Source organism: Asparagus officinalis, chromosome 4 (genome assembly GCF_001876935.1).
Source record: "Asparagus officinalis chromosome 4, Aspof.V1, whole genome shotgun sequence".
Classification (NCBI taxonomy): Eukaryota; Viridiplantae; Streptophyta; class Magnoliopsida; order Asparagales; family Asparagaceae; genus Asparagus; species Asparagus officinalis.
Genome location: NC_033797.1, coordinates 42,111,619 through 42,131,256, shown reverse-complemented (window position 1 = coordinate 42,131,256; position 19,638 = coordinate 42,111,619). Strand labels below are relative to the sequence as shown.

General features: G+C 36.4%; 1 protein-coding gene across 4 annotated transcripts in view; it reads left to right on the top strand.

The window, feature by feature from the left end:
- Positions 723 to 19,638, top strand: part of LOC109837292 — a 35,659-nt gene continuing 16,743 nt past the window's right edge. For 3 of the 4 annotated variants that reach the window (XM_020405475.1, XM_020405474.1, XM_020405473.1), the window contains exons 1-6: positions 723 to 1,331; positions 2,859 to 2,991; positions 10,383 to 10,461; positions 10,538 to 10,857; positions 16,059 to 16,280; positions 16,364 to 16,491. In XM_020405475.1, the coding sequence (XP_020261064.1) occupies positions 789 to 1,331; positions 2,859 to 2,991; positions 10,383 to 10,461; positions 10,538 to 10,857; positions 16,059 to 16,280; positions 16,364 to 16,491 (1,425 nt within the window). In that variant the 5' untranslated portion in view covers positions 723 to 788. The remainder of the gene's footprint in view (positions 1,332 to 2,858; positions 2,992 to 10,382; positions 10,462 to 10,537; positions 10,858 to 16,058; positions 16,281 to 16,363; positions 16,492 to 19,638) is intronic. The other variant, XM_020405476.1, reaches the window with a different exon arrangement.

Sequence of the window (19,638 nt, the reverse complement as noted above, 5' to 3'; positions counted from 1 at the left end):
CGTAGCATCATCTTCTTAAATTCATCAAAGCATAAAACACCATCTTCATTAACATCATACATTCGAGCATCATCTTCTTAAATTCATCAAAGCATAAAACACCATCTTCATTAACATCATACATTCGGATCATCTTCCTGCACTCCTCAACAGTCTTCAATTGCCCGAGCTTTTCAAGTGTTTTCCTCAAACTCTGCGACGATGATCTACGGCGGGGGAGCGGTGACGATCTACGGTGACGAGGACGGGAGGAGGAGGGGAGAGGAGGCGGCAGCGAACTCGATGAGAGTCTTGGGGGCCTGAGCGGAGGCGGGGGCGGCGACGACGACGAGGAGGGCGAGGGCCAGGACGACGAGCTTGAGAAAGCTTTTAGTTTTAGAGAAAGGTGAGAGAGAGAGAGAGGAGATGAGAGAGAGAGGAGATGAGAGAGAAAGAGGTGATATAAGTGCCGAGTCAGAGAGATTGAGGAGAGAGGATAATGATAATTTGAGAATTTTAGCTTAGCTGGAATGTGATAATTAATAAAAAGAGGCTACAGTACAAAGTATCACACTTTAAAGGGCTGATCCACATGGAAAAAACTATGATGGGCCTTGTCACATAAAGTTTCTACTTTTGGGATCTGGACACATTTTTCCCAAAAACATCACGTGAGCCCTAGGTTCGCACTTTACAAAACATCACGAGCATCGCCCGTGCATCGTCAAAAGTCTTATGCAGGCCACAGCCAAAAACCTCCGCGGCTTCAGCTCTTTCACCGGAGCAACAGCGAGCGATCACAACGGAAAATGTCCGAAGTCCGCCCCCTACGATCTCTCCCCCCAAACGAACCCCTCCCAATCTCCCGCCAAAACCCTAACCCTAACCCTAACCCTAACCCTTCGCTTCCTCAATGCGAATCCCTCGCTCGATCCTGGCTCTCTTCTCTCCCGCCTCCCTACTCTCCATCTCCCGCCGAAATCGACTCCTGGATCGATTCCAACCTCTCCCCTCTCCCCTCCGATCTCCGCTCCCTTTCCCGATTTCAACTCCACCAGTGGATTCTCTCTCTCCACCCAACCCCTAACCCTAACCCTAACCCTATCCCTAGTTCTAGCCAGGTCGAACACCCGTACAGATTCCAGCGTACGGACCTGTGGCTTCCAGTTTACCAGTGGTTGGAGGCGTTGGACAAGGATCAGCTGGTGAGTGGCAAGGAGCTAACGGATTGGTTGGGTCAGAACACTGAGTTTGTGGATCGGGTTCTGTCGAAGCACTCGAAGTATCATTTGATGCATTACATCCAGAAGTTGCACTTGAAAATGCTCAAGAAGAGAGGCAAGTTGCCCAAGGTACTATCTTTTTTGATTGTTGGTTAAATGCAAGCCCAGTTTGTTACCCTTGTAATGCACGGGGATTAGAGACGGTTGAGTGATTTTGGGTTTGGGAAAGGGAGCAGAGAAGAGAGAAATGAAGTGGGATATTGATAGGAAAATTGTTGAATTTTTATTGGATTGATACAGCGGATCAGTGATAATGATGCCTGGTATAGGGAAGCTGAAGAGACATATTTAATTGTAGGAAAGATGAACCCTACTATTCAAAAAATTGAAGACAAACAATTGATGGCTGTCGCATTCCAGCAACTGCCGGTGGCTATACACTAAAGAATAATAGATTTTGTATTAATATATATTGTGCATTTCTAAATTTCATTTACATTTAAGCTTAGAAATTTTCCTTTCTCAAGATAATTGGGTCTCACAGTGTACAATACACGGTGGTTGTTATTGGCTAAGGTTTGCTCCCTTAATTGTTGTAAATGCTGATTATTACTTTTTGGTCACATTGAGATACAATGTATAATAGTGTCATCTTCATTGGGATTTCCGAAGGAAAGAAGTTATAACGTACGAAGTGTATCTAATGAGAGATTTACATGACAAAAAGTAAAGAATTCCTAACTTAGGAAGCTTATCTATTGAGAAATCTAGGGACTAAGAAAGCAGTAAATGGATTTTGCTTCTACCAAAACCTTGCACCACCTTTTGCAACAAAAGCGAGTTTTTTGAGGCAATTACCCCACATTCTATGAGATATTAATGCATCACGCAGGAGGATTGTCCTTGCTTGTATTATCAATCAAAATGAATTTTTGTGATTACATTCGATTTCCAAATGCAAATTTTGGTGAAATCTATTGTACCATAATCATAATCTATGCACGAGAGATCCATTCTTATATGCATACATGGTTCTTTTTGTTGAAGTTTAGTTGTTCTGCATATATTCTAAGGTAAAGGTGGGAAAGTTGAAATTTGAAAGAGAGAGTTTTATCTATTGTGAGGTCGACACCGTACAACTATTATTTTAGCTTTTCCACATATGATGTTGTGATCGTGGTTTGTGAACTAATATTTCTATCAACTTCTGGTGTGCCATAGGCTTGTATTATAGTGTCTATGCAGAATTATGGGTATCTAAAAAATCAATTATTTGTCCTAGTTCCTTAAAATTGGTCTTGGAAAAATCTAACATGAAAAGAAACTAAAGAATTACTTTTCACTCGCTTATGGTCCTGAAGAAAGATCAAATTAGAATCTTTTCATTATTTCTAGGTATAAACTCGTTATTGTAGTGTGAGCGTGAAGATAGTGGCAAATGTGGGAGTTATGGTGTAGTGGTATTGTATTAGATTTCTATAGTGCCCCTCATTCAGGTTTTCCCTTGATATTTTTGGGTTGACTATGTTATATCTTTCTATACCATTGCATAGTCTTTCATATATTGATTCCTCTTTCATATTTTTCATTTTAACTCCTCTTCTTTTATACGCACTACAAGTTGTAGTAATTACTGTTATTTGCTTTCTGGAATAGACTATGCTACTTTCTACTGCAAGGGCGTCAGTGAAGTGTCTAAATGGTGGAGCAACATCGCGACAAGATTCTTTCCTACATCCCCTAAAGAGCTCAAGTTGTGGGTCAAGAATGCGAGAACATTCTCTACTGTGTATGGCCTCCCTTTTTGACACCTTATCTTTATTTACTCATTTTTGATATTAGTTGAAGCGACATAACTTGTTTTATTATAATTCTCCTAATCTTGTATTTCTTATAGAAAATAATGTATTGGGCAGTCCTTTTACTATCTACCATTATCCCCTTACAAATTGGCATTACGTAGTAGTCATGGGAGCAGGAGGCTCACTTAGTCAATCAAATAGTCAGGTCTAAGCTAAATTGCAGGGGTACGGTTATGAGTATTGATACGATACAAGACACAACAAATTTGTATAAGGTAGGGCACAGAGACATAACTTTTAATATGTATGTTATTCATATTTATATGTAGTAGAATTAATAATTTGCATGAGATCAATATTGTTTTTTCATTTACATAAGATCAATATGTTAGAAATAGATGTGAAGTGTAGAATATACATCCAAAAAGTGTATGAGGAGTGTTTTAAATTAAAACATGTAGTATATAATTGAGTATGCACTTGAACAAATGTATGCATATATTCAAGAAGTGTCTAAGAAGTTTGGGTACCGGTATGGGTACGTGTTGGGTATGAGTATGACTTTCAAATAGAAGTACCCAAGTAACATAGGGTTTAAGGGTGTGATTTATTTGTTTTTGCAATTAAGCTTAATGGAGCAAGCCTCCAAGTTCATTTAATTATGCAAAGCATTTACATGTGATATAAACACTTGTGCCCTATGCAAAGGACATCAAATTAGAAATTGTGATAAGTGTAAGTTTAGATGCTTCTCTTTTTAAACCTGTGAATCCTTGGAAGGTTATAGGAAGCTCTAGGCGGCCTGGACACCGGACCCGAATCCTAGAGCTTAGGTGCATGAGCAAGAGCCTAGATGGCTTTCAAAATTATTTTTAATTACAATAATTAATAGAAAATGCATTAGATTCATTGAAAATTACAAAAAAAAAAAAAAACGAAAAATAGATTCATAGTCAATCCTGCATGAATAGACAAAATGGTCAACACTAAGAAATACCAACATAATAACTCATTGTTAATGACACATAATATCCCAATCTCAGAATCCTAATGCTCAAAATATTAGCAAAAGAAAAAACACAAATAGTCTAATGCGCGGCGTAATCATCTAATCCACTGTTATAAATAACGGTAAATAACCCCGCAATAGCGACGCTAATCGCGTTAGTGGTCCCTTCCCGCGATGCTATCGCCCACTACGTTATCGGGCAATAGCGGTGACATATTGCGGAACATGTCTGTTCGCAAAAACGATCAATAGTGTCATAACGGTAAATAGTGAGCGATTGTATTTGAAATTTACTTTTTGACTGCTATTTAAAAGCGGTTTGAGGCTTATTTTTTTAAAATTAAACTCAACCCTTGACTGCTATTTAAAAGCGGTTTGAGGCTTATTTTTTTAAAATTAAACTCAACCCTTGACCATTGCATTCTACCGTCTCCTGTGATTTTGTTTGAGGCTTATTTTTTTAAAATTAAACTCAACCCTTGACCATTGCATTCTACCGTCTCCTGTGATTTTTAGCATACTCCCGTCACCTCTCATAGCCTCTGATACCTACCTTGATACTTCCTCTCACCTCCTTCACCGTGAGCTCCTCTTAGGACAATCCTGTCACCGCTAAGCTTTTCTTCTCGAAGACGATTACTTTTTGACTCCTCCAGTCATCTTGGGTATTTCGTGATGGTTACATGTCTATTTCATGTTTAGGATCTCTTTAAATCATCCAATATGTATTTTTAGATTTTTTAGATTTTTCTTTAATTTTTTAGTATTTATACATATCTAAATTAGACCGCTATTTGACTTTGCGTTTTTTACCATTATTTTATCACAATAGTCCGAAATAGCCTTAGCGATGCCTCACCGCTATGCGACGTTATCCGCTATCGATAACCTTGATCTAATCTATTTCTCTTCTACTCTAATCCGCTTTACTTCATTGTGAGGATTTCTTTTTTATTTAAGTGATGACAGAGAAGGTTTGCTGAAGGTTAGGAGGAGTTGCGGATGGTCGTAGTTGGTTGGTGGTGGATGTTTGCTGAAGGTTGAAGGACCTGTAGGTGTTCGTAGCTAGTGGAGGAGGCCAAAGGAGTTTGGAGGAGGTTAGAGGATGATGGAGGCGACAACAAAAGTAATCATGACCGAGAGCTTAGCAATGCAGTTTGCATAAGGTACTGCCTAGGCTTAGGCACTCCCATGACCTAGGAGGGCAACTTAGGTATTGCTTAGGCCTAGGCGAGAGTTTTTAAAAACATTGAATCCTTGTGATGTAGAATAACTTGGAAGATCTGTTTGAATTTGATTGGGGAAGCTAGTAATGATATTTAGTTGTCTTTTCAGCTCGGATAACGCAAATATATTAGTTTATATATTTTGTTACGACTTTTTCTCATTTTCTTAGGTAAAATCTTTGTTAGTTATGGAGGTTGTTTCAATAGCGTGTTACTATTTTATGAATACTTTGTATTCTCTTTTTAAAGAAACATCAATTTATGAAAAGTTAATTTTTTGTGTGAAATCTATATTTGCATGAGGGTTACTGTTTCAGGTTCTTTTGTATTGCAATTGATGCAAATTACAATAAAAGAAATACAATGAAACAAATGAAAATTTATATTTCCTGCGCTTTTTTCCTGTGTGCCGGTGGATCGTTGATCTTGTACTCTGTTGACGCGCTGATTAAGACAATTGAGTCCATTGCTATTGATGAGAGTTGAATTGCTTGGAAGATAACTCAGTCTTCTTTTAGCAATATTTCTCAATGGAATCGCAAGTGTGATGCGTGTGCTAATTCTTCTGCCGAACTTTTCGAACCCTTTAAAATGAATGATCTCATCTCCTTTTATAAGCTAAAAGAGAGTTAATGGTCTCTTTAGTTGTGGGCTAAGTGGTCATTAAAGTAGGAACTAGTGGGAAATGGTTATCCCCTAAAAATAGCTTTGAAACGGCTATTTGGACGAGCTTTGCGGACTTGGTGAGGTTCGCTGAAGATGTGGGCGAAGGTCACTGCGGACGTGTGCACGCCTTCTTCGAAAGTAGATGACTTGGTCCACCTGGATTGACGTGAGTGAAGCTCTCTGCGGACTTGAGCACGCATTCTTCGAAAGTGGATGGCTTGGTTCACCTGGATTGATGTGGGCAAAGTTCATTGGTTGGCGAGCTTTGCTTGTGTTTGAATTTGACACAGAATTCAACTTTAAGCTTGGCCGACCAATAACGCCTTTTGACTCGGCTTGGGGGCGTGTCGTGAGAGTCGATTCGTGTTTTGATTTGGTCGGGTCGAGTCGATGTGAGTTGCTTGCGAGGTTTGCTTTAGTCATCAAGTAACATTCGCTGTAGCTTGTTGTGGGCTTGACTTTGGGTCTATTCAAAGTGTTTAGCCCATGTGCGTTCATTTCTTTGATTTTAGCTGATCATCGGCCTAAGTGAAAATATATTTTGATTTTCATGATCGAGTTGAGTTGATATAGGTTATTTGGCGAGGTTTGTTGCAGCTTCGGCTTCAGCGAACTTTGCTGTCTTCGATGAACTTCACTGTGTGTCCCATGTAGACTATTTGGGCGAAACACGTTTTGGGCAAGCATCGCTGGAAGCTTCATATTGACTTGGTCTTGTGAGCGAGCTTCATTATGACTTGGGCGAGCTTCGCTATGGCTTAGACGAGCTCCGCTGATAAGCTCATATTTGACTCAGAACCCGACTTGAACTCGTTTATTGACTCGTCCAACTTGGGGACACCTTTTGACTCGGCACTTTGTCTTGAGGATTGACTCGGATTCAAGTCCTCTTTGGCTCGGATGCAGTCATATTCATATGTGATCTAAGTGAACTTCGCTATAGCCTACCATATGGTGATGTTTGAGCCCATCTGAAGTGTTTTGCCCATGTGTGTTTCTTCTTAGACTCGGACTCAACATCCGTTAGATTAATAGACACGTGACTTACATTGAGTTTTCTAGCGTGCGAGACCGACATTCGTATACTTTCTTTTATTTTGATAGATTTAAATACATCACAAAATCTTGATCATTCATCTCAAACCATCCTTTTAACCAAACAACAAAACACAAGAACCGTACCTTTTCCCCTAGTAGTCATTGCCTTCTCTTCTAAATAAACAGTTTATCTCCCCTTACCTCAACATTCTGCCCTCCACTCGTCTCGTCCTGTCAATCTTTGACCATCGACGGATGCCGTTGAGCACCTTTAGTCATCTCTAACGTCTGTCTGATCACCATCATATTGCATTACTTGAAGTGGAACCTTTCAAGTTCAAATTGAAGACATGTTCTTTAGTTGTTGCAATATAATTGCAATAGAAGAAAACTAAAAGGAAATGAGAATAAGATCATGATTGTTAAGAAAAAGGACCACACTTTTGTACGAGAAAACAGATAATGGCATGACTTCTAAAGTAACGATATAGTATACGAGAAGAAGTATGAAAATTTTGGTTAGGGCCTTAGTGGTTTCCTTCCAAGTGATATATTGCCTTTTCTTACTTTGGAATTTTTGAAAGGTTTAAAACCTGCACTTATTTTGATAATACCCATTTTGAAGCCCAATTGAAATGTGGATGCATTCCCCTGTTGTTCTTTTTCTTTGAAATACTGTTAGCCTAGATCTTCTTTTCAATGTTTCTGTAGTCATTAATGTGAAGCAATTTTAGTCACATGATAGTCTATCTGGTTTAGCAAGGACATAAGTTGTCCATGGAGGTGCTTCTTATTCTTTGCTGTAGTGAAAACACTCTTTTCTTAGAATCAACAAAAAGTAAAACAATTTAACATGTTTTTTCCTATAAACCACCTTAAAAATAGTGTATTTATAGGGAAATCACTTTTCAATTGCAATTTATACATAAAGCACCTCTAAAGGGGTTTTTGTTACAAGCAACCAACTTTTAGTCAAATTTCACTAAAAAATAAAAAATTGCCCTAAAAAAAATAAGTTTGAGGTTCGCAAGTTATATTCTAACAAGACCTAAACACACACACAAAAAAAGAGAGTCACGTGCCTTGAATGTGAGTTTTTAAGGTTGTTTCTAGGGGGGAAAACCCTAATTTAAAACACATCGAAATAATAGACTTGGGCATGTGAGGCTTTTTGGCAATCATGTGCTTTTGATGTGAATGCTAATTTCTATCACAAGCTCATTACTCATTAGCATGTTTATTTGTTTAGACTCTTCTCTGGTTTAGAAAAAAATTATCACTAGAAAAGGTAGGTTGACTTACCACTAAAAGTGTTCAGTATGGTTGGAAACAGAGTGAATTGAATCAAACAATGTGCTATTAGAATTCAATTAAAGTTGGTCTGTCCGACTTTGTGGTCAAATTCGATTCAAATAACGTAGTATTTGAATTCAATTCATTCAAATATTTGACTATGTGCCACTTGTTTGTGAATATTTATCTAGATCACTTGTCACTCGTTAGCCGATCTTAATGCCTTGGTCATAGATTCAAGTTAGTATGTTATTTTGATATTTTAGTGTAAATATCTACTATAGATTTCTCATCTACAAAAATGCATTATGTGGCAATCTTGTTCTTACTTCTAAACCTTAGTTACTTTTAAAATTAGTAGACCTTAATCTCACATGCTTAGATCATAATATATTTCCAACGATATTTGTGTCATGATATACTGGGATATATTGGGCATGATGTACATCTCAAATATATATTATGGATGAGCAAAGTTCGTAATAAATTAAATTGATAGGGCTAAAATGTAATATACAAACAAATATTTGATAATCAAACTAATCGAACGTACATCCGGCTATGTTTTATTCGTTTGTAACCGAATACCAAATCTATTCATTAATTGTTAAACGAATTAATGGAATTGAATAATCAAAGTGCTACTGGCCATGATCATTGCTTGGTTACAGTTTATTATGGCAGCAACTTGGGACAAATATATGTTGCATTGGTACGGGGTACGGGACAAGACATATTGCAAGAGGTATGGTACGGGGACACAATTGTATACATATTTATATACACATATTATGTACTGAAATTAATAGTTTACATGAGATCAATATTTTTTTATGAGAATTAAAAATTCTATAACATTTTTATGTTTCTTTTGATACATGGATTATAAATTGTAAAAACGCTCATTTTCTGAACAAGACATCCAAATGACCATAAAATCATAGTTTGGAACCTATTGAGCTTAAAGAAGTGTATGTGAAGTGTATGATTTATGTCCAGGAAACATTTGACTAATGTTCCTTTTAAAATTTTTAAAACATGTATTATTTAATTGATTACATGACCGAATAAATGTATGCATATATGTCTAAGGAGTTTGGGTATGGGTCAGTACAGGTATGAATTCAGGATAAAAGTACTGAGGTAATTTAGGCACAAACTAATTCAATGTTGATGCTGAACTTCTACTCTTTGGAGCTTTCATCTATGGTAGCTGTGTTCCCTAGGCAATCCCATTTCAACCGATAAAAAACTGGATCTTTTAATGTTGAGTTTGATATATTGACAAGCTACGAATCACATTATATGATAACATTTTTATGATGACTATTTTCCTTGGTTAGTCTTGTTTCTTACAATATTAATATATCTTAAGCATCTCTTGTTTTGGATGCATTCATACATACTTGTGTCTGTCAAATCAATAATAACAATAGGGAACTCTTCACACGAGCTTTGAGAGAGTATTGCAGAAAGCATGAATCAATTTGGATCTTTTGAAACTGGAGATGCTTGAGGATGACATGTAACTGTTTAGGATTGTTTTCTTGGATTTCTTCATACATAAGCTAATATCTTGCAACTTTATGGTCACTTCTCTTATTCTTTGAATACTTCAAACTTTCATATGATTACTTTTAGTTGGTAAATTCAAAAGGCACTTGGAAATTATTTAACTTCACAAGTTTAGAAATCTAATTTCCATAGCTCCTATCAGCGTACCTGGTGACCGTATTTAAGATTCATTTTGTCTTTAGGAACTAAGAAATAACTTTATATTTTTTTCTTCTAGTGAACTTGTTACTAGCAACTATTTGGTAGGACAACGTTCTTTTTCTATGCTTCATTTTCTCTAAAACTTGTGCCTTTAATTCAAGTTGTAAAAATAGGCAGATCAAGCCGATCAAGCCTTGGTCCTTCTAGTTTCATTTGTTATATACTATTGCATGCTTTGCAAATCAAGCCTCGATCCTCATAATTTCATTTGTTATTTACTATTGCATGCTTTCTTTTGGTATCTGAGTATCTTTTAATGGCAAAAATAAAGTTGTTCCGTGGCAATGAGGAACTATTACTTATCATGACTTAACAAAAGTATTATTTCTCTTTGAATGATTTACAGAACTGCATTCTTTATGCTCTGCAGGCAAACCTTCCGTCAACATTTTAAAGGATAGTGAGCTATTCTCTTGTAAAAAGAGTGAAGCTGCTCTTAGATACGAAGTGTAAGTGATTCACAAATACTTCTCTTACATTATTATGCTAAAAGGTCCTTTGCAATACTCTTTTGATATGGTTCAGTCTGACAGATTTACAGAATCAACTTACAAGTATTCTCTCAAAACGCAAGAATGCAGTCAACTTACAAGAATCCCCTTTACGGCCTTTGCTTAAGCAAAATTCTGAAAATAGTTCCCACCAGCAATCATCTGATGTGGGTAAGAAGGATGAGTATACAAGAACTATGCCTGAAGCTGCTCTAGACTCAGTAGATGCGGTTAGTGTAGAAGTTCATGAACAGTCAATGTCTGTGCCTACTACAGATTCAAGCAGTGGACTAAAAAGAAAAAGGAATCCTACCATTGTGACTCCTCCATGGTCATATTGTGAAACTTTATTTGGTATGATGCTTCCCTTGCTTCTTAAATTCATAGTTCATGTTTATGTTAATTTAATTTGTAAGCTTTGGAGAATTGTCCGATAACAATTTGGATTAGTTGTACCACATGATTTTAAGCATGCTGATCTATGTCAAATCGTAACTGATAAGAATAGAGCTTTTGGGGGAAAGAGCCAATTTTATTCATTGTACCGGAGTATTTAAATGCAAGAGTAAGAAAATAGGTTCTAGTATCCTGAGCGATGTAGAACTAAAAGAAAGGGATGTAATATGCCTAATGACTATATTTAACATCCCCGTCAAACTCATGATCGGTAGAGAACTGGGAGTTTAGATAAGACGAGCCAAATTTGCATAGATGGTTGTTGGCATGACTTGGCGAGGGGTGGTTAAATTGAAGGCGAGAGTGGTTGAATTAGAGCCAACCAGTGACTGAAATCGTAGGTGGTGAGATAATGTTATTGTAGTAGTTAGAGACGGTCATGCATGTTGGTCGTGAGAGGGCGGACTTGCAATCGCCGGAGAAGGTGTGGTGACTGGATCTTGCAAGCGGCAAGGTATGATATTGCAATAGTGATCAGTGGTCATGCACGGAGGTCGGGAGAAGGCGGACCTGCGCTCGCAAGAGGAGGCGCAGTGATAAGAAATTGCAAGCATCAGTGAGTGGAAAACGCTCGGCTGGAGAGAGCTTGGCCAAAGGCTAGTCGAGGAGCAAGAAATCTCACTAAAGCAATTCGTCGAACACCGTGTGTGCATGCGATGAATATTTGTGCAATTACACCCTTTGGAGCAGGGTGGTGTTAGCAAGCAGAGGTTTGCGGGGGAGGATTGGGTTTGGCAAGGCGAGAGTCTATGCTGATCGACGACGATGTAGGTTATCCTTGGCAATGGTGGCGGTCGAGAAGTGGTTGCTCCAAAAGTTGGTGTCCGAAGCCGATGTCAAGTAGTAACTTGAATAGATAAGTGATTGCGATGAACAATAGCCTTTAGTGAACAATAACCCATGGATGAACAGTGTCATTCGGCAAAGCGGCGAGGTTAGGGCTAGGATTTGCTATGAGCAAAGGATAGTGAGAGGTTGTGAGAGATGAGATGGACATCAACGTTGAATCTGGTGTTGAGGCCGCTGAGGGGAAGCATGAAGTTTTCAACAAAACCCCCTCGGCGGCTCTATGTAGGGGAAGAAGAAATAGGTCTTTTTGGGATGAAGAGAAAATAGAGAAGAAGGTTGTAAATCATCGTAAACAACTTCAGTCGGAATTTGGTTTACCAGATTTTGCGGAAGGTTCAATAGCCATCCATCTCAGAGATATGAAGAGGTAATGGAGGCGCAATGATGGTCATGATTCTTCAAGGAAGAGGTACCGTAGCTAGAGCAGAAGTCGTAGCCCATAGATGGTCATTGGCCAAAGAAAGTGAGAACGATGCATATAGGAATCGAGATAAAAGAAGGGAGTGTGAGAAGAGCGGAAGCAAAGATAAAGATGACCTCGAGAGGGATAGAATCAGAGAAAGGGATAGAGATAGGAGGGGGGGATGAGTGGCAAAAAGTGGTAACTGTTGATGACCAACCCATAAATGATGGCTCCTTGTTATGGACACTTAATTAAGCATATGTTTATCGTTTGCGTTTTGGTAATACAAAGCTACAGACACTTGTCCCAAAATAAAACTGCATCTTGAATACATTTTGTTTGATCCCTAATTCAGACTTAATTGTATCAATTCCCATGAATGCTAGGAAGTGTTAGCATTTTGAGTAGAGAATGTGTTCTAAAGAGAGAGAACTACAATGATATTTTTAGGTAAAATCGATTTTCACGCAATTTACTAAAAAAGTAAGGGAGAGTCACTGATGAGGTTGAAGCTGATGTCAAAGCCGCCATTGGAAAACACAGTGAGACTCCCTCAGCGGCCCAAGATCAAGGAAATGGAAGAGATCTCTCTATGATGAAGATGATTGTTCTGAATCTGCTGATATCAAGATAAGAATAGAGCTTTTGGGGGAAAGAGACAATTTTATTCATTGTATTGAAGTGTTTAACTAGAAAAGTAAGAGAAGAGGTTCTAGCATCTTAAGCGATATGGGACTAAAAAAGAAATGGATACAATAAGCCTAATAACTATATTTAACAGTAACTAGCAGATGCCATTAATAATGGCTGAACAAATAGTATAAGTCAATATCAGATAATAATGAAATAGATATTGGCTAAATGAAATCGATATTGGCTAATGACAGGTATACAGTAGGACAATTGGTTTGAAGTAGCATGAGTTGATTTGATAGTATTATACTGGGAAAATAAAAAGGAAAATAAAAAATGCTGGCCTACTTCTTTTCGAATAATTCTGATTACGAATTAATGAAAGCACTATCACTTTCAATACAGGTCAAGGTGAGCTAAAGTAACAACTTACACCACGATTTATGATATTTTGTATGTCAGTTATTGTTGGTATTGTAAATGTTTTATAGTTTTGCTGGGCGCGTGTATACACATTTGAGAAAGAAAATACTTTACAGAAAAACAAAACTAAAACATAATTATAGTTATGATTGTAAAATAATAAAGAATATTATGGGGCAAATTGTTCTATAAGAAAAATGGTTTCTTATGGAATCTATATGGTTCAATCTTTATCTAATTTGGCATCACATATTTATATCGAAAAGCAAGATGAAGAGTAAGGGGATAAACACATACTTAGTTCTTATTTAAAAAAGAACAAGTTGAAGTCTAGGTTAAATTAATCCTTATCCAAGCTTACATATCGCACAATTTATCTATAGCATTATAAGTTTCTGAATAATGTATATTTTTAAGAAAACAAGATAGGAAGATTAGATGAAATTAAAGTTTATCTAATTTTAGGTCTGACATATTTTTGGAGATACAAAATTAAGAAATTATGATGACAGTTGTGCTTATCTAATAGGGTTATCTAATAAAGAGCGAGTTCGAAAGTTTAGATATGGTGCGGTTCTAAATTTAGGTATTGAATGATTTAACTAAAAGTAACAGATGAAAATTAGGTTTTTTTATTACAAGTTGTTCTCTTCAATATTTAATATTTTTAAAAGTAGTCCCTCAATTGAAAGTACTAGTTAGTTCTCTAGTTCATACATATAACTCAAATTAGGCTCTATGGTAAATTACCATGTGTGGGTTGGGGGTAATATTTGACATGGATATCCAATATTATCCTTTTTATTAAATTTACATCAAAAACTCAAACTCGTTTGAAACCCAATCTGAAGCCCACCTCTTCTAGCCAACTATTATCTTCTTTCTCATGCTCCATTTTTCATCAAAAAAAAGAGGAAAATTTGATTTTGGGCGAAATGGATGAATTGAGTGTAAAACAGTAATTTGGGCTAATTGCTAATTGAGCAAAGAGAAGAATTTTGATGTGGAAACTAATAAAGAGACTAATATGGAGTAATTTATATAAAATGGAGACTAGATAACAATATCAATGATATGAGAACTAATTTCAAAATATGAAAGATTTAAGGGGCCAATATCTAAGAAACCCTAAAAATTAAGAAGTAATGATACAACCAAGAAAACGGTTATTTCAATATTAGTCCTCAAATCTTTTATTTTTTGATATTAGTCCCTAAAATCGTTGAAATTTCTATTGAGTACCCCAAATCATTAAGTTGTTTGAAATAAGTCCCTTTGGTTAGCACCTGTTTGAATTGGGAGGAGGAAATATTCCTTCAAGTTTAACTTTTCGAGGCGGAATACCAATTATATAAAGCCTAAATCTGATTTAGTGTGAGAGGGAAGGTTTTGGTGTCAATTTTGGGCGCGAAGGAGAGGGAAAAAAATATCCCCTTTCTGAGCAGATGAACTGGAAATTAGAGGGGTAAACTGATGTTTGGAAGCGGGGTGGGGGTGTTATTTATCGAGGGCAGTTTTGGTAATTACCCATCCATACTTGAGCGCTAACCCAACCATGGTTAACAAGTTGGATGGATTTTATAATGAAGAGACTAATTTCAAACATCTTTTGAGGACCTAATAGCTATTTTAATGATTTGAGGGACTAATCCGAAAACATGAAAGATTTGACGGACAATTGTCGAAATAACCAAAAAACCTTATATCACAAAAGTACAAAGTATGTATTAAAAAAAAATTCATGTATTAATCCTCCTTTTGAAAGCTTCTAATGTCAAAATTTTATTTTGGAAAATTTACTATTTGAAATCTTTTTGGCATATCCATTTGTATCATCGGCATTAGACATGATCCAATTTAAACTTCTATAACTACTACTAACGATACTTTTTGGTACCACAAACTGCATGCATCGTTACTTTATAGAAGAAGACTTTTGTTGTTATTATTATAATATGAAATACAACTCTTTACTCTCACAACAACATCTGAGTTATGGTGTAATGGTTAGAGGGACTTCAAGATTGTATCAGAGCAACACAAGTTCAATTCCTCGGGCCACAAATTCAAGGTAGATTTTGTAAAAATCAACACCACTGCGTGAATCTAGGTTTCGGCCCATAAAAAAAACGCTCAACCTGCGGGGGCATGTTAGAATATAAAATTTGTCCCTCAACTCTCATCACCAACTCTCACCACAACTTCAGAGTCGTAGTGTAATGGTTAGAGGGACTTTAAAGTTATTATGGCATCCTGTGCTGTTTGAGAACCAGAAGTTGCTTGATTTGTTTGCTTCAAGAATAACCTTGCATTCGACAATTTAAAAGTGTTTACTGGGGAGTGGGGACAAGGTTAAAGTTATGGTGCTTGGATTTTGTTTATGTTTGACAATAGAAGGGTAATAACTGAAACTTTTTATTGTAATGTTGCCGTTCTTTGCCGTTTAACTTCATTGTAATGTTGCCGTTCTTTGCCGTTTAACTTTTATATAGAATGCAATGAACACACTGCTTTCCTATTGGTAATTTATCACATATTTTTTTCCTATTGGATCACACAAAATTGTGCTTGCGGTCACTACTTAAACTTTTTGATCTGTCTTCTTTGTTGGTTCCCCTCATGTTCCATTTGTTATTGTGCTTGTGAGTGTAGACATGTCTGTGCAAGTGTACATGTTCATAAACATAATCGGAGCTGCAGTTTAGTGTAGGCGTTTCCTTTTAATTGAAGCTGGTCGATACACACTTGTTTTCAAACTTTCTTTGTTTATTAAGGTTTTACTGCCCTTTAGGAACCTCTAAATATGAGCAATCTTCAACTTCTCAATCTGGCGAAGCAAAAATACACAATATTTTGAAAGGGGAGAGTTGCGTATCATCCTCACTAAGTTCCTTTTCTGCAAAGAACATTGTTACATGCTTAAAGGGGCGAGAGAGAGGTATTAGTTGGCCCTTTGCCTCCTCTCATGGCGTTTATGCAGGGAAAAAGCAGATCTGGAATTCATTTCTTGAAGGTGTGTTAGTATTTTTACTGTAATTCAGTGAAATTCGTTCTGATAATTTTTTTTTGATCTTGTGCTTCTTTATTCATTTATAGGTTGGAGATCACTTGGATATCAGTTTGCTGGACCTGCTGTGAGGCTGAAACGAAAAAGTTATTCTTCTTGGGTTCCTACTTGGTCTGCCTATACATCAAGTGCTGCTAGTGCTCAACCTCATGGAAGGGTTTGTTTGTCCTGAACTCTTATTGTCTTACTGTCGATGCATGAACTATTTGTGATTATTCTTTTATTTCTTCATTTATCACAATGATTTTTTATGATAATGTTTTTTGTTGATTTTTGATATATGTACACATGTGAACATATATATATGTATGTGCGCTCGTCTGTCCGTGTCTCTGTGTGTGTCTGTGTGTGTGCGCGTGCGCGCACGCGTGTATATACAAAACACACAGACACATGGAATACGTACATGCATGTACATATTCCGTGCGTGTGTGGGGAGTGGGGGTACTGAATATGAGCTTTCATCTCATTTAGTAATGTTAGTGTGAGAGCGAGATACATATTTATTACATATATGTCCGTGTGCATGTGTATGAATACTGCGTATGAGCTGTCTACATACGTACACAAATTTATTAGACATGTATATGTTTTTTTGGGGGAATACTGAATATGAGCTATCACCTCATTTAGCAACAAAATTAGTATGAGAGGAGAGAGAGAGATGCATATTTGATGTTTATATGTATGTGCATGTGCATATGCACTTACTGAATATGAGCTCATTTAGCAAGTTCACTACGAGAGAGAGGTGTCTTATCACATGAATCAATAGGAGATGCCAAGCTACTAAAGGGTTTGGATCCAAAAATTACTCATCTATTTCTTAAAATTTTAAATCAATGTACATAGAATAAAACTACAAATTCAGGAGTATTAAAGTATCTCATTGCAGATATAACCCATGCTATGAGAAATTTTTTGAGCCAATTTAATATTAGCTGTGACTTACTAGAAAGGACTATATATTGCTTTGAAGTGGCCAATATCCATATTGTTACATTGTCAGTAGAGCTCATGCCATTTCACAAGACGAAGCTCCATTGTACATAGAATAAGAGAACAAATTCAGCAGTATTAAAATATCTCATTGCAAAAATAATTGGAGCAATGAGATTTCTTTGAGCTAATTTAATATTAGTTGGGTCTACTTGCAAGAACTATATATTGCTTGAAGAGTCCAATATCCGTATTGTTATATTGTTAATAGAGCTTATGCCATTTCACAAGAGGAAACTCAATTGTTTTGAGAGCCTAAGAGAATTGAAGGAAATAAATTCCATGCAAAGGTGTCACATTCATATCCAAAGTCTGGACGCCTTAGCATCTTCTGCATAAATACATCCATGTTGAATCAGCTGGATGAGATATATTCTGAATACAGTAATTAAGGACTATGGTTAAAGTTAAGCAAAAAGTAAGTGAAGCTCTATTATATTGTTTAGGAAATCTTTCATAGCTTACTATATGTGACTTCGGTTAATGACAAGCCGGATATTAACAGTATGTTGGTCTTGTTAATATCTTGAAGATGTTTACGTGATTCTTACTATTTCTTTGCACATTCATTGCAGCACATGTGACTTCAGATGAGTTAGGATACCAATTTTCAATTCCTTGGATTGGGCATGATTCTTTTATGTGTGATTGTAGTACTTGTAGTTATATTCAATATTCTTATTAGTTAGTGTATGAAACAGTTTATAAATCTCCTAGTTTTCATATAAATGTTCTTTTCTATTCTGTAGATGGACCTGTATCGCACAATCTTATGTATTCCCTCAGCTTTACTCATCACCGTAACATTAGTTAAAAAAATAAGCAACCCTATCTGTGCAGGCATGCGCATAATACTTCTAGAATTTAGCTAGAAACTGATAAAAAATTTGAATGTAATTATATCTCTTTTTTTCCTAATCAATTTTTTCTAGAATTTAAATACTAGTATGGTTCCATGGATTATCTTTATGTGGGAGATTTTTGGAATATAATGTCAGAAAACCCCCTTGAGTATAGTGATTATCAGAAATCCCCCTCCCAAAAAAGCGCAACTTTGAGATGTTATTACAAAATCTCTTTAAATTCATCGGTTTTAGTGAACTTTCCCCATAAAATCTCAAAGTTAAAGGAGTTTTTTGATAGTCCCTAAACTTAAGGATGTTTTATGGTATTTTTAGAATTATCCAGGGTTATCTGATTATCATCCGAAGTTAAGGGAAGTTTTCTTATGTTTAACCTTTAAAATGTTATACTTTGCTTGCATAGTAATTTGCACTAAATATGAGATATATTGTTTGTCTAATAATATACATATATACATGTGTGTGTACATGTATATATGTATGTATGTACAATGTTACATTAAACACTGGGTGCTCCTAGGCACCGGACTTGGTGCCCAGCACTTAGACGCTTAGGCAGACGCCTAAGCGGTTTCTGGGTATTTTTTTTCTTTTTTCTTTTTTAAATTGCGAATTTGCGATACTTGAAGATAAACATATATATACTTAATCAAAGATGCATAAATACAAAAATACCAACACATATGCTATCCAAACTATAATAGTAAATAACAAGGCATATAATATCCAATATCTAGAAGTTTAGGTCCCAAAATATCAGCAAAAAGACATTTAAACAAGAATAGTCTAAGCTCTAATATAATTAATTAACAATATGCATCTAATCTAATCTCATCATCAATCATCATCATCATGAAGTTCCACCTCTACCCCATCATCGCTATCCTCTCCAGAATCCATATCCATACAATCCTCTTCGTCTGTAACATCATATTTAACTCAAATTACTGTTAGTGTTAACTTAATATTAACTTAAACTTAAACAGTTAAACGTAAGTACTGTTAACTTAAATTTATATTTAACTTATAACTTAATCTTATATTTAACTCAAATTATTGTTAACTTAATATTAATTTAAACTTAAAAACAATTAAACTTTTAAGTACTGTTAAATTATTCTTATAGTTAAGAAGTCTGTCCTTTAGTCCTTTACCTTGTTCCAGAGATCGAAGCTGACTCCCTAGGGCTTTTGACTAATTTTTTGGTTCCGAAGATGAGCTCGGAGACTGAAGACGAGCTCAGAGATAAGAACGAAGACGAATAGCTTCAACGAGACAGGACAAGATCGAAGACGAGCTCGAAGATCGAAGACGAGATCGAAGACGAGCTCGGAGATCGAAGACGAGATCGAAGACGAAAGGCTTCGGCGAGATTGAAGACGAGGCTTCGACATTGTGACTTCAACGAGGCCTCGGCAACTCCGATAGGCTTCGACGAGGGC